Source organism: Cannabis sativa, chromosome 8 (genome assembly GCF_029168945.1).
Source record: "Cannabis sativa cultivar Pink pepper isolate KNU-18-1 chromosome 8, ASM2916894v1, whole genome shotgun sequence".
NCBI lineage: Eukaryota > Viridiplantae > Streptophyta > Magnoliopsida > Rosales > Cannabaceae > Cannabis > Cannabis sativa.
Window position 1 is genome coordinate 16351826 of NC_083608.1, and position 23581 is coordinate 16375406.

Consider the following 23581-nt stretch of genomic DNA (forward strand, 5'->3'; position numbering starts at 1 on the left):
AGCAGAAGTGTGGGCTTTTCTAGTTGACTGAAGCCTTTGATGAGCAGGCCCAGCCCAACTAGGGTTTTGTAGCTAAGTCCCCTCCCTAACTCTATAAATACATATTGTCTCATCACAATTGTATACCTTTTGATAATCAGATAAAATAAACTGCTTCTGATTTAGAGATCTAGGGAGGAAGACTTAGTTGATAGTATTCAACTATCGAATTGGAGTAACTGCTGTGGATCAAACTGAGATAATTGCTATGGATCAATCAGGTACACATACCTAATTATTATATCTTATTATTGTGTTCTATGTTATATACAAATAGATCTTGGGTATATTATTAATTTTTCTAACATGTGGTATCAGATTGCCTATTGTATATGATTTAGAACCTATAATTAGTATAATTAATTTGTATATGTTAATTATCCATAATTACATATTAATTTCGTTATTATTTTATGTTGAATTTTTTGTTTTTAAATCTTAAAACTTTAGGGGTTTTGTATATCATTAAATTCTCGTTCTATTGATATATTATATGCATGAAATCATTGTGTATATCAAGCGAAGTTTAACTTTAAAGTTTTAGGGTTTATATGATTATAATATGAAATTATAATTTGTGTGTTTTGATTTTAGTGTTTTTGATCTAAAATTGATTATAGATATCTCATTATCAATTGTTTATCAATGTTCTTACATACTTTATTTCGTGTTTCAATCGAGAATTGATATCACAATCAATTTTTTTTTAAGTTTTCAATTTTCGGATTGATTTTAGCAAAAGATTTGCACATTTAATCTTTAATACTTGAAATTAGTAGTGTAAATGAATTAGAAATTCCAATCCGATCGAAACCCATCTATTTCCCGATGTTGTCCGTCGATTTTTTGGTCGGAAAACACCAACAGACCCGAACTGGGCAACCGGGTCGCGTGACCCATTTCACAAGATCCGCTGGAGGTTGAAGGTGACTCCCAGCCGCGAAGCCCACTCGCGCAGGCGGTGCGTGGGGGCGCGTGGGGCCACTTGGGATATCGTTTTTCGACGTTCTTTTTTGCAGCATGCTTAAAATTTAATTTCTGATTTTTCTATGATTTTTAATTAATTTTTTGACTCCGTTTAATAATTATTATTATTTTAATGATAATTATGTAGTTAAAAAATTATTAAAAATATTTTTTGATAATTTTTCGAAATCTGTCGATCATAGAAAATTTTTTGAGTTTCTTCTCGTTCCATATGACTTAGTCACTCTCTTATTTAATTTATTTTGACTATGTAGTCTCCACCAATTTTCTCATATTCACATCTATTGATTATTTGTTGTTCTAAAATTATAAAACTTGGTTGTTTGATACAAAAATAATGTGTTATGGTGGACACTTTATTTTTTGATTATCAATATAATAAAAGCAATTATATATCTCTTTTGGAAATTTGGTTGAAAATTATTAATCTTCAAAGATTGTTTTATCACCAAATTTCACATGTTGAAGAAAATATTATATCTTTTGGTTGACTATATGTGTAATTACTTGCCCAAAGGTAGTATTTACATATATTAGTTCACATTCCATGAAGTGAGTTAATATTAAATATATATATTTTAATTATTTGCCCAAAGGTAATAATTTAAATATAGAAATTTATTATTATTTTTTGCTTGAATTAATACATATTTTTAAGAAATTTATTTGCCCAAAGGTAATAAAATTCTTAAATGATATGTATTTTTTCTTTGTTGTTAACTTCATGAAGGTAGATCATGTGTGTGTTATATTCTCACCCCAAAGGGGAGTTTATAATGACCAGTTGATTCTACAATATTTTCTAATACATTGCTCATATTGCTTATTCAAGTTTTAATTTTTGAATTTTTCAGTCTCATTTTCTGTGAACAACAATAATGCTTCCATCCATATTTTGAATGCTTCCAACTACAAGACATGGAAACGAGATGTGGAATTTACTTTAGGCATAATGGATTTGGACTTGTGCCTACGAGAAGAAAAACTTGCTGATCTTACTGACTCCAGTACAGCTGCCCAGAGAACTAATCATGCACAATGGGAAAAGTCAAGTCGTCTTAGTCTTCTTACTATGAAAAGATCCATTCCAGAACATCTATTGAGTGGTTTGCCAGACACTACAAATGCCAAAGAGTTTTTCAATGCTGTAGAAAAACTATATGACACTGGTGAAAACGCTGAAGCTGGACATCTTATGGATGAAATGACAACCATTAAGTATGATGAATTAAAAGGAGTGAGAGATTTTATTCTAAAATTGGTGAATATTCGGTCGAAGTTGAAAGATCATAATATTCCTCTTCCTGACTCTTTCATTATTCATCGAGCTCTTCATGCTCTTCCTGCCTCTTTCAGCCTTATCAAGACAGCCTACAACACTTACAATCAAACATGGACTATCAGCGACCTAATTTCTCAGTGTGTAGCTGAAGAAAGCAAGCTTAAAAGGGAGAAGAATGAATCTGCTAACTATGTTTCTCACCTCAAGCCCAACAAAGGAAAAGGAAAATTCAAGAATAAAAATGATGGTGCTACTAAACAGAATGGTAATGGTAAGGAGCATAAGAATAAACAGAAGAATAACAATGAAAAGTCCAAATACTCTAATGTGAAGTGTTACTTTTGTGAAAAATTGGGGCATCGGAGAACGGACTGTCACAAATTTAAGACTTGGTTAGAAAAGAAGCAAGCACAATCAGGTAATCCATTAGCATGTGTTTGTTTTGAATCTAATCTAGTTGATGTTCCTATTGATGGTTTTAAACCAATAGATTGTAAGTAGATTTTAAAAGCTAAAAGGGATAAAAAAAGGGACAAATTGAAAGGTTTAAAGCGCGTTTAGTGGCTAAAGGCTTTACTCAAAGAGAAGGTATTGATTACACTGAAACTTTCTCACCTGTTTCCACTAAAGATTCATTCAGAATTATTATGGCCTTAGTTGCGCATTTTGATTTAGAGTTGCATCAAATGGATGTTAAAACTGCTTTTCTGAATGGAGAATTGAATGAGGAAGTCTATATGTCTCAACCTGAAGGCTACAAGGAGAAAGGAAAAGAACACTTAGTTTGCAAGTTGAAACGATCCATTTATGGTCTCAAACAGGCATCTCTCCAGTGGTACTTGAAGTTTGACAAGGTTGTGACATCGTTTGGTTTCGTAGAGAACAAGTTTGATCAGTGTATTTATATGAAGATCAGTGGGAGTCGTTATATTTTTCTTGTTCTTTATGTAGATGACATTTTACTTGCCAGCAGTGATTTGTCACTACTAAATGAGACCAAAAATTTTCTGTCTTCCAATTTTGATATGAAAGATCTTGGAGAGGCATCCTATGTTTTGGGGATTGAGATCCATCGTGACAGGAATCGAAAAAGTTCTTGGCTTATCTCAAGAAGCTTACATTAATCGTGTGCTCAAAAGGTTCAACATGGATTTGTGTAAAGCCGGTTCTGTTCCTATTCTGAAAGGGGACAAGTTCACTAAGCAGCAATGTCCTAAGAACAATTTGGAAAGAGGAGCAATGAAGAACATCCCTTATGCAAGTGTAGTAGGGAGTTTTATGTATGCTCAGGTTTGCACTTGACCTGACATAGCTTTCGTAGTCAATGTTCTTGGGAGATATTTATCTGATCCTGGCCATTATCATTGGGTTACAGCCAAGAAAGTTTTGAGATATTTGCAAAGAACGAAGAGTTTTATGCTTGTGTATAAGCATGTTGACAATCTTCGAGTTGTTGGTTATTCAGATTCAGATTTTGGTGGTTGTGTAGATGATTTAAAGTCAACTTCTGGCTATATTTTCACCTTGGCAGGTGCTGCTATTTCTTGGAAGAGTGTCAAACAGACTTTGATCACATCATCTACTATGTATGCTGAGTTTGTTGCATGTTATGGGGCATCCTTGCAAGCTTTGTGGCTGAAGAATTTTATTTCGGAGATACGAGTGGTTGATTCTATTTCCACACCTATGCTAATCTATTGTGATAATAATGCTGCTGTTTTCTTTTCAAAGAATAACAAGATTAGTAGTGCTTCTAAACATATGGAAATAAAGTATCTCACTGTCAGAGACTTGGTCAAGAAAGGAGACATTGTCATTGAAAATTGCAAGACCGAGTCGATGTTAGCTGATCCTCTAACCAAAGGGTTAAGTGCCGTGTTGTTTAATAAACATGTTGTTAATATGGGCATTTTAGAATCTTTTGATCTTTTGGGTTAGTGGGAGTTTTGTTTTCTGTTTGTTTTTAGAAATTATTATTTATAATTTTCTGAATAAAGTTATGAACTACATTTTATGTTTCAATATTTTTTATTATTGAATGGATATGTTTTCAATTATGTTTTGTTATATTCTCGAGAATGATTGAATTGAAAGCATGTGGTTCATATTGTTGTGATCATTGTCTTTTAAATTTATTTGCTTAATGACAATGATATGTTGTTGGCTTAATTCTTTAAGCATATTTAGTGACATTAACTTATTTTAAGTGGTGTATGTTTAATTTTATTGGCTTATTTATTTAGCATCACGGTATCAGTGAAATTGAGGACTGATAAGGATATTATGTTATTTTAAATTGATCACATGTTGAACATAATTCCTTACCACACTACTAGACTTATTGACCATGTCGATTTAATACTTTGGTATTTGTGATTATGAATGTCTTTTGTTGAGTTAAAAACAATATGATTGTCATAGTTCATTATCAAAGGTTAAATTAGACCGGTATGTTGAGATGCTATCAGAGAACTATCATTTTTTAAAGTGGCCACAAATGTTTTCCTGTTGTTCAACCCATGAGTCGTTTTCAAACAAAATTATTTTGATATATAATATATATGTATTAAAATCAATGTAGCCCAAGTGGGAGAATGTTAGACTTTTATTTGGGCTTACATTAAATTTTATTGGTTTTATTAAAACTTGGGTTGATTGGATAGTTCTTTGCTGTGTTAGCCCATGTTGTTGGTGATCAGTTGTTAATGGGCTTAGCATCTGTGTGTAAAGTCTAGGTGAAGCAGAAGTGTGGACTTTTCTAGTTGACTGAAGCCTTTGATGAGCTAGGGTTTTGTAGCTAAGTCCCCTCCCTAACTCTATAAATACATATTGTCTCATCACAATTGTATACCTTTTGATAATCAGATAAAATAAACTGCTTCTGATTTAGAGATCTAGGGAGGAAGACTTAGTTGATAGTATTGCACTATCGAATTGGAGTAACTGCTGTGGATCAAACTGAGATAATTGCTATGGATCAATCAGGTACACATACCTAATTATTATATCTTATTATTGTGTTCTATGTTATATACAAATAGATCTTGGGTATATTATTAATTTTTCTAACATATATGTCTTCCTTTTACTAACCCCGAGATCATCAAAACTAATGTTGCTATCATCTCGATTCCCATAATTCACTCTGGGGTTGCGATCCCTTTTCACCATTTCATTAAAGATATTGTAACGTTCTACTTTACCCTATATACTATTTTTTAACTTTTTTTTTTTTTTTTAAATTTATGATTTGAGTTACTTCGGTGGTTTCTATGTGGATTGCTATAAGGATTTTGGTTGCAATTTAGGTTACTTCGTTAGTTGCTATAAGAGTCTCTATGCGAAATTTCGTAAAATACAAACAAAAAAAGTGATTTAAAATCTAAAATTAATTTATATTTGAAAATTTTAAATTATAAAAAATTATTTGAATAATTAAATATTAACTATAATAAAGAGATGGTTGAAACAACAACAATAAAAATAATAGAAATATATGGAGAATACTATTGGATTTTGGAAATACTCTTTTGTCAAGGATATAAAGTAACCACTAATAAAATAAAAATATGAATAAATAAATGAATGTAAATAAAAATAAAATTATGGGTGAAAAGTATAACCTTATGGAAAATTCTACAATGCACACCCTTAAAATGGATATACTGATGCACCCCTATCTGTTTTAGCATCCGAAATAATTTTTTAGTCAAATTTTTTCTCATGATCATGTACGTTATAGTTATTTAAGACATCCTGCAAAATTTTAAGAAATTTGAAAAAATTTAACATGCCGAAAATTATGTTCAAACAGTGTGTTGCACGCGTGACTATTTTATTTTATACGCGTGTAAAATAGACTGTTTGAACATTGTTTTCTATATTGTAAATTATTCCGAATTTTTCAAAATTTTGTAGGATATCTTAAATAGCTATAACGTACATGAATATGAAAAAAAATTAGACTAAATTTTTTTTTTAGATGTCGAAACAAGTTAAGGGTGCACCAGTGCATCCCTTTTAAGAAGGTGCATTGTAGAATCACCCTAACCTTATTATTATCCTATGTATATATTTTTTTTATTATTAAATTAAGTATGGATAATAGAAATATATTAATAGATGGAGATATTGACTCATTGCTTGTAAGTTATATAACTTAGCTTTGGAGAGTAGAGCATAGATGAGATGTTTCAATTATACGTTACCCTAGTTATTAATTAAAGTAGATATTTATTAATTATTCACTTGGTTTATTTAAACCTCATACCAATTACCAAACCCCTATTCAGAGGAAATTAATTGTTAACAAGTCATCCTTTTTAGTTTTTATTTTCTATTTTTATATATTAAGTTAAGCAAAAAAAAAGTTAGTTATCATATTCACAGTTATATTGTATTATTATTCAGGTTGGCCCTAAGTATGAGTGAATTAGATTTGCGTCTAGAGTCTACTTATTTTAGGGACTTAAATAAAAAAAAATACTTTTTAAAAAATATATATTTTAATAATTTTTAAAAATACTATTTATTTATATAATAAAAGTATTAAAAAAAATTTAGCTATGACGTGTTATTATTAGTAATTAAGTAGGTATATTATTTTTTTATTCTTCTCTATATATCTATAATTCATATCTTCCAACGGATGAAAATTAGACTTAAGTTTTCATACAATATTGAAATTAATATTTAAACAGTCTATTTTATACGTGTGTAAAACAAAAGAGTCATGAGTACAATAATTTGTTTGAATCTTATTTTTAGCGTGTTAAATTTTTCGAATGTCTCAAAATTTTATAAAATATTTTAAATAACTATAACATGTACGGATATAAAAAAAAAAATTAAATATTTTCCTAGATATCGAAATAAATAAAAATGCATAAATATATCCTTTTAAGAGATTGTATTATAGTATTTTCTAATCAAACATACAGATAAATCATCTTGTATATAAAAGTGATAATACTCTAAAAAGCTAAATTCATTACAATCCTCAAAACATTTTATCGATAATTTGGAAATTTATACACACTTTTTAAATCAAACAATACATTATATATATATAACACTTTTTAAGGGGTATTACCTATGAATAGTTACTAAACAAATTTAACTATAAATATTAATTTTAAAAATATCAAACCATCGAATTTTGATCTAATAACGAATAATGAAATCACAAATTTAAATTTCTATGCTTAATTTAACTACTTAATTAAAAAAAATATCAAAAAATATCTCTTTTTACACTATATCAAAAATATGTTTATACAAAAATATTTAACTCAAACTTATTTTTTTCTTTTCTTATTTTTCTTGCTAAATTTTTTTTTTTTTTTTAATTTTTTTTTGCCGATGGAACAATTTCAGCCCATATGATATAAAAATGAGAGATTTTTTTAATTAGATAGAAAAATCAAGCATAAAAATTCAAAATTTTCTAATTTTACCCATTCATGAGTAATACCCATTAAAAATGCACTCATATATATATATATATTTACCATTTTAATTAATCTTATTCTCTTATAACAAAAATAGAAAAAGTCAGAGCAAATTTAGTTATTGTTAATATATATAGGGAGAGAAATATATACAAAAGAAAAGTGGTTCCCCACCACAAAATTAGATCTATGTTAGTTAGTGTGTAACACAAAACACTACACATGCATCTTCTTAATGATTAGTCTTATCTAAATGGCTATTGGTAATGGAAAATGTTTTGAAAGATAGTTATTAATCCAACCACATGTTCCCTATATTTCTTCTTAGAGAAGAAAAATACATGTTTCCTCACTCATATAATTAATAAATAACATACTTTGAAACCTTTATTCCAACCATGTATATATTTAGATTTTTATTTTATGTAAAATCAAAATAAAAAAACTCTTAAAAATTGGGATGCCACTTTTTATTTTTTACTTTCACTTAAATATGTTGAGACCAACACAATATATGTTTCTTTTTTATTTTAGACAAATATATAAATATATAGAATTAAAAAAAAATTATTATTACATATTACCCTATTTCTCTTTTCTCATCATCAAAGAGAGTATCATACTACTTTGTTTAACATGGTGCTTAGTTTGAATCTTTATTATATTGGCCTACTATATTCTTGGGTTATGTATTTCTGTAGTCAAAATGCTAAAAGCAATCTCGATAATTTCTTTACAGTATCCTTTAAAATTAATTAATTACTATTTTTTTAAAAAAAACTTTTACATTATATTATACATTATTTTTTTAAAATATATCACTAAATTATTTTTTTTTCAGTTTTTTAATATATTTTATTTATTTCAAATATATAATATTTATATACAAATATTAAAAAAAAATAATTAAAACCTAACACAATTAATAAAAGAGTAAATTACATTTTTGCTCTTATAATACAAAAGTCATTGATCGAATTTTTTATATTTTATTAAATATAATAATTCACCATATAATTTTAAATAATACAAAATAATATTTTAAGCTCAACGGTCCGTGACTAAATGTTAGTCACAAAAATTATAATTAGTTGTGACTAAAAATATTTTTAGTCACAATACTTGTTGTGACTAAAACTAATTAGTAATAAATTGTATCTAAATACTATACTGTAGTCACAAGTAACATTTATTGTGATTAAAATCACATTTCACTATTGGTTTTTCTTGACGTTTTTAAACAGTCGTTTAATATATTCCCACGGATTTTATAACTGTTGCTTATACGACCGTCGCAAAACGGGTAAAATAGGTAACTGTTAAAAACCATCGCTACTGTGGACTTCCCGCCGGTTTAAAATTGTCGCCTATAACAGAGTATAGGCGGCCGTTTTAAACCGTGCCCTATACTATAGGCAACTGTGTTAGACTTTTATTTGGGCTTACATTAAATTTTATTGGTTTTATTAAAACTTGGGTTGATTGGATAGTTCTTTGCTGTGTTAGCCCATGTTGTTGGTGATCAATTGTTAATGGGCTTAGCATCTGTGAGTAAAGTCTAGGTGAAGCAGAAGTGTGGGCTTTTCTAGTTGACTGAAGCCTTTGATGAGCAGGCCCAGCCCAACTAGGGTTTTGTAGCTAAGTCCCCTCCCTAACTCTATAAATACATATTGTCTCATCACAATTGTATACCTTTTGATAATCAGAGAAAATAAACTGCTTCTGATTTAGAGATCTAGGGAGGAAGACTTAGTTGATAGTATTGCACTATCAAATTGGAGTAACTGCTGTGGATCAATCAGAGATAATTGCTATGGATCAATCAGGTACACATACTCAATTATCATATACTACTATTGTGTTCTATGTTATATACAAATAGATCTTGGGTTAATTGTTAATTTATCTAACATGTGGTATCAGATTGCCTATTGTATATGATTTAGAACCTATAATTAGTATAATTAATTTGTATATATTAATTATCCATAATTTCATATTAATTTCGTTATTATTTTATGTGTAATTTTTTGTTTATAAATCTTAAAACTTTAGGGATTTTATTGATCGTTAAATTCTCTTTCAATTGATATATTATATGTTTGAATTCATAGTCTATATTAAGAGAATTTTAATTTTAAAGTTTTAGGGTTTATATAATTATAATATGAAATTATAATTTGTGTGTTTTGATTTTATGGTTTTGGATCTAAAATTGATGATAGATTTGTCATTATCAATTGTTTAAGATTGTTCCTACATGATTAATTTCGGATTCAAACCGAGATTGGCATTACAATTTTTTTTTCTATTGTGTTTTTCAATTTTCGGTTAGATATTTGCCATGAAATTTAGAGATTTACACCTTAATACCGGAAATTAGTAGCTTAGATTGATTAGAAATTACATCCCGAGCAAAACCCATTGTTTTCCCGATGTTGTCCGTCGATTTTTTGGCCGGAAAACACCTACAGACCCGAACTGCACAACCGGGTCGCGTGACCCGTTTCACAGACCCGACTGGAGGTTGAAGACAACTCCCAGCCGCGAAGCCCACTCGCGCAGGCGGCGCGTGGGGGCGCGTGGGGCCGGCTGGGAGGTCCGTTTTCGACGATTTTTTTTTTCAGCGTTATTAGAATTTAATTTCTGATTTTTCTATGATTTTTAATTAATTTTTTGACTCCGTTTAATAATTATTATTATTTTAATGATAATTATGCAGTTAAAAAATTATTAAAAATATTTTTTGATGATTTTTCGAAATTTGTCAATCATAGAAAATTTTTTGAGTTTCTTCTCGTTCCATAAAACATAGTCACTCTCTTATTTAATTTGTTTTGACTATGTAGTCTCCACCAATTTTCTTATATTCACATCTTTTAATTATTTGTTGTTCTAAAGTTATAAAACTTGATTATTTGATACAAAAATAATGTGTTATGGTGGACACTTTATTTTTTGCTTATCAATATAATAAAAGCAATTATATATCTCTTTTGGAAATTTGGTTGAAAATTATTAATTTTCAATGATTGTTTTATCACCAAATTTCACATGTTGAAGAAAATATTATATTTTTGGTTGACTATATGTGTAATTATTTGCCCAAAGGTAGTATTTACATATATTAGTTCACATTCCATGAAGTGAGTTAATATTAAATGTATATATTTTAATTATTTGCCCAAAGGTAATAATTTAAATATATAAATTTATTATTATTTTTTGCTTGAATTAATACATATTTTTAAGAAATTTATTTGCCCAAAGGTAATAAAATTCTTAAATGATATGTATTTTTTTCTTTGTTGTTAACTTCATGAAGGTAGATCATGTGTGTGTTATATTCTCACCCCAAAGGGGAGTTTATAATGACCAGTTGATTCTACAATATTTTCTAATACATTGCTCATATTGCTTATTCAAGTTTTAATTTTTGAATTTTTCAGTCTCCTTTTCTGTGAACAACAATAATGCTTCCATCCATATTTTGAATGCTTCCAACTACAAGACATGGAAACGAGATGTGGAATTTACTTTAGGCATAATGGATATGGACTTGTGCCTACGAGAAGAAAAACCTGCTGATCTTACTGACTCCAGTACAGCTGCCGAGAGAACTCATCATGCACAATGGGAAAAGTCAAGTCGTCTCAGTCTTCTTACTATGAAAAGATCCATTCCTGAACATCTATTGAGTGGTTTGCCAGACACTACAAATGCCAAAGAGTTTTTCAATGCTGTAGAAAAATTATACGACACTGGAGAAAACGCTGAAGCTGGACATCTTATGGATGAAATGACAACCATTAAGTATGATGAATTAAAAGGAGTGCGAGATTTTATTCTGAAATTGGTGAATGTTCAGTCCAAGTTAAAAGATCATAATATTCCTCTTCCTGACTCTTTCATTATTCATCGAGCTCTTCATGCTCTTCCTGCCTCTTTCAGCCTAATCAAGACAAACTTACAACACTTACAATCAAACATGGACTATCGGCGACCTAATTTCTCGGTGTGTAAATTTGAAGAAAGCAAGCTTAAAAGGGAGAAGAATGAATCTGCTAACTATGTTTCTCACCTCAAGCCCAACAAAGGAAAAGGAAAATTCAAGAATAAAAATGATGGTGCTACTAAACAGAATGGTAATGGTAAGGAGCATAAGAATAAACAGAAGAATAACAATGGAAAGTCCAAATACTCTAATGTGAAGTGTTACTTTTCTGAAAAATTGGGGCATCGGAGAACGGACTGTCACAAATTTAAGACTTGGTTAGAAAAGAAGCAAGCACAATCAGGTAATCCATTGGCATGTGTTTGTTTTGAATCTAATCTAGTTGATGTTCCTATTGATTCTTGGTGGTTAGACAGTGGTGCTACTGTTCATGTTTCTGCTTCCTTACAGGGGCTAAGGGATCTCAGGAAGCCAAGTGAGAGGGAGTCCAAGCTTAAAGTGGGCAATAATATTGGAGTTGACGTTATCTATGTTGGAACATTTATTCTTGAATTACAGTCTCGTGATAAGATTATTCTGAACAATACTTTTTATGTTCCTACTTTTAAAAGGAATTTAGTTTCGCTTCCGCTTTTGGTTAAACAAGGATATTCTTTTCATTTTGCAAATGATAATGTTGACATTATGCTTGACTCTCGAATTATTGGAAATTGCTTTTATTCTGATGGTCTTTACAAGTTGTCATTGGCTCCTTTAGATTCCTCTTTTTGTTGTGAATACTGTGGGTAAAAGACCTCATATTAAGGAAACATCCTTATTGTTATGGCACAAAAGATTGGGTCATATTTCCAGAGAAAGGGTTGATCGTTTAATTAAATCTGAAATACTTCCTCCTCTTGATGCTTCTGATTGGGATACTTGTGTTGATTGTACTCGTGGAAAATTGACTAAAACAAGAAAGAAGACTGCAAATCGCAGTCAATCTTTATTGGAAATTATCCACACAGACATCAGTGGTCCTTATTCCACCACGTTGTGCAGAAATAAGTATTTTATCACTTTTATCGATGATTTTTCTCGTTATGGATTCACCTATTTAATTAAAGAAAAATCTGACGCCCTTGATAAACTCAAAATTTTTCGAAATGAGGTTGAGAAACAATTAGGAAGAGTCATCAAAGTTGTTCATTCTGATCGTGGAGGAGAATATTATGGTCGTTATACAGAATCTGGACAACACATGGGGCTTTTTGCAGAGTACTTACAAGAAAATGGTATAGTTGCTCAATACACTATGCCTGGTTCACCAGAGCAAAATGGCGTTGCTGAAAGGAGAAATCGCACTCTCATGGATATGGTTAGAAGTATGATGAGTAGAACAAATCTTCCAGAGTTTTTATGGGGTGAAGCACTTATGACTGCAACTTATATTTTAAATCGTGTTCCCAGTAACTGCTCCCAAGACCCCTTTTGAGTTGTGGACCGGGCGGAAGCCTAGTCCGAATCATCTTCGAGTATGGGGTTGTCAATTTGAAGTAAAGATTTATGATCCTAATTTGAAAAAGTTAGATCCGAGAACAAATCGCTGTTATTTCATTGGTTATCCAATGCGCTCAAAAGGCTATCGCTTTTACTGTCCCACTCGTGGTACGCGAATTGTTGAATCTCAGACTGCTAAATTTCTGGAATTTGATGTTGCTGAGAAAATTCCTTCAACATCTCTTGAAATGGGGGAGTCATCTAAAGGAATTTGTATTCCTATGTCATTTTCAAGAGATGATAATAGTAGTCTCAATTCTACTCCAGTTGGTAATGCTCCCATTGTTGATGAATATATTGCTCCCGATATCGAAGATGATGAAGGTCCTATTATTGATGAAGGGCCTATTAATGATGAAGCTCCTATTGTTAATGAGAATCCTGTTATTGAAGAAATTCCAGTTGTGGAAGATGTTATTCAAAACCATGATCAACAAAGAGAAGTTATTCCAGAAGTACCTCCTCTAAGAAGATCTCAGAGACAAAAGAAGTCAACAAAGTGTCATGATAATTTTGTCTATCTTGGAGAAGGAGAATATGATATTGATCATTTTGTGGATCCTGTCACTTTTAGTGAAGCACTTAATAGTCCACAATCTTCAAAATGGTTAGCAGCTACGGATGATGAGATCGACTCCATGAAGAAAAATGGTGTATGGGAGCTAGTGTTATTACCTGATGGTTTTAAACCAATAGGTTGTAAGTGGATTTTAAAGGCTAAAAGGGATAAAAAGGGACAGATTGAAAGGTTTAAAGCGCGTTTAGTGGCTAAAGGCTTTACTCAAAGAGAAGGTATTGATTACACTGAAACTTTCTCACTGTTTCCACTAAAGATTCATTCGAATTATTATGGCCTTAGTTGCGCATTTTGATTTAGAGTTGCATCAAATGGATGTTAAAACTGCTTTTCTGAATGGAGAATTGAATGAGGAAGTCTATATGTCTCAACCTGAAGGCTACAAGGAGAATGGAAAAGAACACTTGGTTTGCAAGTTGAAACGATCCATTTATGGTCTCAAACAGGCATCTCGCCAGTGGTACTTGAAGTTTGACCAGGTTATGACATCGTTTGGTTTCGTAGAGAACAAGTTTGATCAGTGTATTTATATGAATATCAGTGGGAGTCGTTATATTTTTCTTGTTCTTTATGTAGATGACATTTTACTTGCCAGCAGTGATTTGTCACTACTAAATGAGACCAAAAATTTTCTGTCTTCCAATTTTGATATGAAAGATCTTGGAGAGGCATCATATGTTTTGGGGATTGAGATCCATCGTGACAGGAATCGAAAAGTTCTTGGCTTATCTCAAGAAGCTTACATTAATCGTGTGCTCAAAAGGTTCAACATGGATTTATGTAAAGCTGGTTCTGTTCCTATTCTGAAAGGGGACAAGTTCACTAAGCAGCAATGTCCTAAGAACGACTTGGAAAGAGGAGCAATGAAGAACATCCCTTATGCAAGTGTAGTAGGGAGTTTGATGTATGCTCAGATTTGCACTCGACCTGACATAGCTTTCGTAGTCAATGTTCTTGGGAGATATTTATCTGATCCTGGCCTTGATCATTGGGTTGCAGCCAAGAAAGTTTTGAGATATTTGCAAAGAACGAAGAGTTTTATGCTTGTGTATAAGCAGGTTGACAATCTTCGAGTTGTTGGTTATTCAGATTCAGATTTTGGTGGTTGTGTAGATGATTTAAAGTCAACTTCTGGCTATATTTTCACCTTGGCGAGTCTTTGCTATTTCTTGGAAGAGTGTCAAACAGACTTTGATCACGTCATCTACTATGTATGCTGAGTTTGTTGCATGTTATGGGGCATCTTTGCAAGCTTTGTGGCTGAAGAATTTTATTTCGGAGATACGAGTGGTTGATTCTATTTCCACACCTATGTTAATCTATTGTGATAATGATGCTGCTGTTTTCTTTTCAAAGAATAACAAGATTAGTAGTGCTTCTAAACATATGGAAATAAAGTATCTCACTGTCAGAGACTTGGTCAAGAAAGGAGACATTGTTATTGAAAATTGCAAGACCGAGTCGATGTTAGCTGATCCTCTAACCAAAGGGTTAAGTGCCGTGCTGTTTAATAAACATGTTGTTAATATGGGCATTTTAGAATCTTTTGATCTTTTGGGTTAGTGGGAGTTTTGTTTTCTGTTTGTTTTTAGAAATTATTATTTATAATTTTCTGAATAAAGTTATGAACTACATTTTATGTTTCAATATTTTATTATTGAATGGATATGTTTTCAATTATGTTTTGTTATATTCTCGAGAATGATTGAATTGAAAGCATGTGGTTCATATTGTTGTGATCATTGTCTTTTAAATTTATTTGCTTATTGACAATGATATGTTGTTGGCTTAATTCTTTAAGCAAGTTTAGTGACACTTACTTATTTTAAGTGGTGTATGTTTAATTTCACTGGCTTATTTATTAAGCATCACGGTATCAGTGAAATTGAGGACTGATAAGGATATTATGTTATTTTAAATTGATCACATGTTGAACATAATTCCTTACCACACTACTAGACTTATTGACCATGTCGATTTAATACTTTGGTATTTGTGATTATGAATGTCTTTTGTTGAGCTAAAAACAATATGACTGTCATAGTTCATTATCAAAGGTTAAATTGGACCGGTATGTTGAGATGCTATCAGAGAACTATCATTTTTTAAAGTGGCCACAAATGTTTTCCTGTTGTTCAACCCATGAGTCGTTTTCAAACAAAATTATTTTGATATATAATATATATGTATTAAAATCAATGTAGCCCAAGTGGGAGAATGTTAGACTTTTATTTGGGCTTACATTAAATTTTATTGGTTTTATTAAAACTTGGGTTGATTGGATAGTTCTTTGCTGTGTTAGCCCATGTTGTTGGTGATCAATTGTTAATGGGCTTAGCATCTGTGAGTAAAGTCTAGGTGAAGCAGAAGTGTGGGCTTTTCTAGTTGACTGAAGCCTTTGATGAGCAGGCCCAGCCCAACTAGGGTTTTGTAGCTAAGTCCCCTCCCTAACTCTATAAATACATATTGTCTCATCACAATTGTATACCTTTTGATAATCAGAGAAAATAAACTGCTTCTGATTTAGAGATCTAGGGAGGAAGACTTAGTTGATAGTATTGCACTATCAAATTGGAGTAACTGCTGTGGATCAATCAGAGATAATTGCTATGGATCAATCAGGTACACATACTCAATTATCATATACTACTATTGTGTTCTATGTTATATACAAATAGATCTTGGGTTAATTGTTAATTTATCTAACAAACTGTACATAACTACAATGTACAAGAAATATGATCTCTAATCAGACAAAGTGATGTCCCTATCATAAAATTTTCCAATATATAATAGTAATAAGCCATTAAGGATAAACATTTTTATGTTTATTAGTAATTTTCAAAATAGGTATGTTTAAAATCGATAGAAGTACGTTAAAAACACTACAAGAAATGTTACTTTTTCCAGCACATTTTTGTGTTGGCAAAAGTTGATATTGCGCTGGTAAAATAGAATTTACCCATGATGTGTTGGTAAAAGGGGGTTGGCAAATCAATGTTGGTATTAGAACTTTTGCCAGCATAAAATGAAAAGTGCTGGCAAAAAAGACTTTTCCCAGCGCGTAAATGTGCTGGTAAAAGTTAGATTTTAGCCACTGCAAATGTACGCTGGTAAAACTTTGATCTCTTTGCCAGCGCAGTTTGCGAAATGCGCTGGTAAAAGTTACTTTTACCAGCGCAGTAGCGAACTGTGCTGGTAAAAGTGACATTTCTTGTAGTGAAATTTATAATATCTATTCTATATAAAGTGTGTTTATATAACTGAATTCTTGGTTTATGAACAATTTATAGGTGACTTTTTATTTATATTTAATAAAATAATAAAATATTATTTATATATAATAAAATAATAAAATAAAATAAAACAAATCCCATTTTAACTGATATTTGAGGCTAATTATTCTGATATTTGATGATAATTATTCGAGTCAATATTTATGAATGATTTTTTTTTTTACATGTGTACACAATTTATAACGAAAGACTTTTAATTTTGCCTTCATACTATATATATATATATATATATATATGCCAATAGTAATTGACTTTGTTCAACTAGCGTCTTTTTAGATTCTTTTTTATAGATTTTATTATAATAACAAATATATTATTTGAACATCATTTTTGTTTTGTAGTAGAATTTCTTAATTTAATTCTCTGTTTTTATACAAAAGTATTAATTTTGTGCTCACATGAATAACATTTAAAATGATTGATCCATATACATGTAGAAAAAAAGCAAGAGTGATGGTTTGCTTAAGCAATTGGTATGGTAACTCACTTCAAGAGAAAGGAGTTCTAGCACAAATTTTGTACCTACAAAAGCATTTTGTTGGCATATTTGTTCTGCAACAAAATTTATCACCACTCATTTATATTGATAAAATAAATAATAAATATTATTTTGTTATGACTTATATACACCTAATAATATTTTACTAATCAAATATAATAGCACAAATATTACTTTAATAAAATAAATAATTCGTAAAATCATAATATCTAAATAAAAAAAATACCTAAATCTTAAATAAAACTAATATCGGCACGTAACTTCTAACTAGTATACAATATATATATGTTTATAATCGATAGAAGCACTCGTAAAGGATTCTCTTTAAATTATAAACTCGCTAACCACTTCCAACTCTTATTCAAAGTACTTTGGTATATATATTTTATTAGATATTAGATACCAATATATATATATATATATAAACATTTATATAATAATTAGATGTTGAATAATAATTTGTATATAGAAATGAATGATCAAATATACGTGCCATGATCTTGTCCATGCCTCCAATAACTTGCCCCGATAGCCATCTAATAGTTAGTATCTTCTTCATTATTATTAGTTAAAGAATATGTTACGCCAGCTTTTATATATATTGATATAACGACAACAACAAAATTCAAAGATTATATTAATTATGATGTATTGATAATTGAGAAGTTAATTAATAGAGTAAATACATAGTTTATTATTTATATAATTGTATAGTTACGTATAGTTCTTTGGAAAAAAAAAAAAAAAGAATGATTAGCTAGTTAATAATACGCTATACAAACAAACAGCAATTGCAGTGAAATTATAAATAAACATAATTGTTGTGTGTAGCTGATTCATATGAATAAATTTTGGGGAGAAGTACTACTTTCTACCAATTATATAATCTTATATATAAAATTAGGTACGTAACCCAAAATTCATTGATTTTTAATTTGTATGTTATACAAAAACAAAGTATTACTTGTGCCCAAATTAGGCCACCAAAAGTATAGCTTTCATTTATCAAAATGAAGAGAAAGACGCGGCATGTAATGTGTATATAATATATCACACATTATATTATTATAATAATTTATAAGCGTAGGACACAAGTCATGTAAGAGAATAAGGCAATATATAGGTATCATATTTGATGAATTTAAAAAAAAGAAGTCAATATTATTAGTACATATATATATAAATATATATGCCCTTCAATGCAATATGGAAAAGATGATCATCAACACTTTCAGCCTCCTTTTTTTCTGGAGAGCCTAATTCATCATCATAACCATCTGAATTGCATCAAATTCAGCTTCACCGTTATTTAAGATAAAGTTTTAACCCGAAAAAGATGCACCAAATTGCCAGAGCACTACTACAAAAATAGTTTTTCTTGACGTTTTTAAACAGACGTTTAAAGTATTTCTGTCGGTTTCTATAACCGTCGCCTATACGACCGTCGCAAAATGGGTAAAATAGGCGACGGTTAAAAATCGTCGCTAATGTGGACTTCCTAACGGTTTAAAACTGTTGCTTATAACAGGATATAGGCGACGGTTTTAAACCGTGCCCTGTTATTGTATTTTTCTATTACAATAACAACTAACTTTAAAACACATTAAATTTATACAATAACAAAATAAATGTATATATAATAAATAAATAAATGTATTTCTACCGAGCTCGGATAGAGAGAAAGAGAGAGAGGGAGACGGACGGGAGGTGGTGGTGGTCCAACGTATGAGACGGAGATGAGAGAGACACCGACGAGAGGTGGTGGTGGGTCCGACATAAGCGAGAGAGAGGAGAGGGAGACCGACGAGAGGAGGGGTGGGTGGAGATCGAGAGAGGGAGGAAGACGGCGAGAGAGGACGGCGATGGTGGGAGGCATGGATGGGGTTTTCGAGAGTTAAGATTTTCGTTTTAGGATGTGAAAAATAGAGAAAAAATAGGTGGGCATGTGGTATATAGAAAAAAAGTAAGTGGGAACGTGGGAAATGTGGCGAGAAGTAGGTGACAATTTTTTAATAGACCCTTATACCCGACAGTTTAAAACCGTCGGGTATAGTATAGGTGACGGTTTATATCAATAGCTTTTGCTAATTCTAACTGTATTGTACTCTGTATATATATCGAGTTGTTGTTCCTTTCCTAACGTAATGAAATTATACTTTTCTCATTTCTCTCTTCACTCTTAACAAAGTATCAGAGTAACTTTTTTCTCTCTCTGCTTCTGCTTTCTTCTTCTCCGTTCTTTTCTCTCTTTCTCTCTCTGGATTCCATGGCTGCTCCAGCTCAAACCTTCAATCCCATGGTCTTTCCTCACAAAGTCTATGTCAAACTGAACGACAATAACTTTCTCCTCTGGCACCCTCAAGTTATTTTTGCAATTTGAGGACATCGACTTCAAGATTACATCTCAGATTCGTTTCATCCATCACGTAAATTTCTCACTCAAGAAGATGAAGATTTTGGTCAAATCAATCCTCGATTCACTGAGTGGGAAGTTCAGGATTAGCTTCTCTATTGCTGGTTTCTTTCTTCCATGTCAGATATGATTCTCACCAGGATTGTTGGCACTGAAACTTCTGCTAAAATCTAGAAAATGCTAGAGGTATATTTTGTTACTCAAACTTTTGTTAAAATTGATCTTTACACCACTCAATTGCTAAATTTCAAGAAAGGTTCTCTATCCATAAATTTATACTTACTTCGTATAAAAACTCTTGTGGATCGTCTACTTGGCCACAAAGTTTCAGTAAAAGAACACATTGCAGTCATTTTTAAAGGCTTACCATCGATGTATGATACATTTTTTATATATGTCAATTCAAGATATGATGACTACTCTGTTGTTGAAATTGAAACACTTTTATTTTCTCAAGAGCATCGAATGGAGAATCATAACAAGGATCTTGATTCTGTTAATCTTGCTACTAAATGTGGTTTTTGATTCAAATCACAAAATACTTCCAACACATCTAATAATGCTGAATCAAGATTGTTGTCTTCGCCTAATCCCACCTTCAATGGTCAGGCACGAGTTGTCTCAAATCCTTATGCCATTTCAGAAAGATATGTTCAACCAGGTTCCTCTTCAATCTATTCATCTTCTGCTCTAGGTCGTGGTTCCTCTTCTACTCCCCCTACTGTCCCTCTAGGAACACGACTTGTGTGTCAGCTGTGTTCTCGAGTTGGTCATCTTACTTCCCTATGTTATCAACGGCTCAATATGAATTTTTTTGATGTAGGTGCTGCTAATGTGAACACTCAGTTATTGCTTCTAGTGTTACTGATGAAGCATGGTATCCTAATTTCGGTGCCACTACGCACTGTACTCTTAATGTTGCAAACTTCACTCAAAACCAACCATATCTTGACTCAAAACAAGTGTGTATGGGTGATGGTGTTGGCTTTCCAATTTAAAATAATGGTAATTCTCTTTTTCACACAACTCATAGCTATAACTCTATCTCTTGCTCACTCTCTATATATAGTTATAGCTATATCTCTCTTTTTCTTTCGCTCTCACTCTCTTCATCTATTTTTCTCTCTCATTTTTTCACGCTCTCGTTTGCACTAAATTTGGTTTCACTCTCTCCTTCTCAATTTTTTCTTCAGGTAGTAGGGGACAACTCTTCATCTATTTTTCTCTCTCATTTTTTCACGCTCTCGTTTGCACTAAATTTGGTTTCATTCTCTCTTTCTCAATTTTTTCTTCAGGTAGTAGGGGACAGTGGCGATGGACAAAAGAGGGCAGTGATAGCGGTGATTCTCATATCCATTTGTATTTTATTATATTTATTATATTTTTTGGGTTTGTATAGTATTAATATTTTTATGATTTGAATCTCATATTTGAGATTATTGGACATTGTATTACAAATCAAAAAGTGGTGGTATCTTGGGTATATTTTTTTTGGTTGTGTTTGTGCAAAAATCGACGCAACTAAATATTTATGTCGATATGCTTTGGTATTAGTGTCAGTTTTAAATCAACGGTACCCATCAAATATGTCGTTCACTAATCGACGCAACAACTCCACTTTTTGTGTTTATTGCTTATACATCAGTTTTGAAACCTGAAGCTGATTCCAAAAATATCGATCCAAAACTGACGGGAATAAAAGTTTTTGTAATAGCGCCCCCACGCACTAGAACCAAATAAGACTCAAACATCAACAAAGCCACGCATACCATAAATGGAATCATCCTCTTGTCTAGAAAAAAAAAAAAAGTCGTGTGTTGGCCCTAGCCGAGAGAACAAGATGAAAACCTTAAAAAAAAATAGTAATAAGTACTTTTGAATATTATAGTAGTATTTATTATTTGATATTCAAATACATTTATTTTAATGTCTTTTTTTTTTTTATTTTTACACTTTTAAATCGTGTTTTTTTTTTTTGTATTTTTACGGAATTTTATATAGAAATTTCTATTGCAACTAATGGAGCAACCTAAATAATTACAACTAAAATCCGTTTAGCAACCCACATAGAAATCACAGGAGAAATTACTTTAGAATCTCAGACTGTAAATTTTTTTAAAAAAATAGTATATGAGATAATTTCTCTTTATTTTAATAAAATGTAAATCATATAATAAATAAATAAATAAATAAGGTGTAAATCCTATCCCTCGTAAGGAATAAAGATGCTATGAAAAATCACGATGCATTGCAACAGCTCTCTTAATTAATTGGATGGATTCAATAATTATGATATATAATAATTTTGAGACATAATGAATATTATGTATGAGTGTAATAACAATGAGACACTCACTTGTGCAATATTTGACATAATCGAATATATTTGCATATGCTGCCTCCCACCATACATATAAATTATAAAATCAACTATTTCCCCTTATTATGATATCACCTACTTATATATGAATTAATATATGGTGTATATATATGTATATATATACTAACAAAAAAAACTACGTGCGAGAGACACGTATACTAAATTTTATGCTAGGTTTTTTCTATATTATTTGAAAGTGAGATTATTATTGAATACTGAATGCAATATATTAGTGTTTAAGAAAGCTTAATGATTTAAATATGTCTTAAGTTAATCCAAAATAAACTAAAAATTGATATTCCAATACTTAAAGAAACATTATTTAAATGGGGATAAGATAAAAAGAAAATTAAAAATCAATCTCTAAATTGTCACTACAAGAAAAATAGGCTTTAATGAGGACAAATTTCGTTAGTGAAGAGTGTCATTTTCATCAGTGATGACCATTAATGACGACTTGTCGTCAGTAAAAAGTCGTTAGTAATACTTCGTCGCTAAAAATAAGTATCAATGACGACATTTAAAGTCGTCAGTAAAAATAAATATCAATAACGACAATGTCGTTATTGATAATATACACATTTTTTTAAAAAAATATATATAATTGATTATTTTATATAAAATTAAATTGTATTAAATAACAAATTTTTTAAAATTGATTTTTTTATAATTTTATTAATATGATAATAATTTAAGCTTAAGAATAAAGTTTTTTTTTACAAGTTCTTTCCTTTTCAGACCAAATTCAAAAATACCAAACAACAATAATCCTAAGCAATCCCAAACTAAAATAAAAAAGAAACCAAATCTCTAAAATGCAATAAAGATTACAAAAAAACAAAACCCAAACCAGAAAATGCAATAAAGAAATATCAAATCTCCGATCCGCAAGCTCCGACTGCCTCTCTAAGTGTTCACTGTGAACTTCGACGAAGCAAGCCCAGTCCGAACCTCCAATCACCGTCGTCGATGGCAGATCTACATATGAGAGATCTCGTGGAAGAGAGGAAAAGATTGATTTGGTGAAACGGTTGGGCCCAGTCGAACGACGTCATTAGCTCGTCTGAAAAGAGCACTGCTGACCGACCATTGTGCCGCCTAGCGTTGCTTGCCGACTGACCTTCACTTGCACCACCAATGCATAAACGAGGTGAGAGAGAGAGA

The 23581-nt window shown here is 31.0% G+C and overlaps 1 protein-coding gene across 1 annotated transcript; it reads left to right on the forward strand.

The window, feature by feature from the left end:
* The first annotated feature begins 9183 nt into the window (after nucleotides 1–9183).
* LOC133030432 (uncharacterized) lies at nucleotides 9184–21777 on the forward strand. The gene is made up of 5 exons (XM_061103171.1): nucleotides 9184–9584; nucleotides 11208–11773; nucleotides 20647–20943; nucleotides 21333–21396; nucleotides 21683–21777. Exons 1-5 carry the CDS (start codon nucleotides 9572–9574, stop codon nucleotides 21775–21777), a joined length of 1035 nt encoding a protein of 344 aa, XP_060959154.1. The 5' UTR covers nucleotides 9184–9571.
* The last annotated feature ends 1804 nt before the right edge of the window (nucleotides 21778–23581 follow it).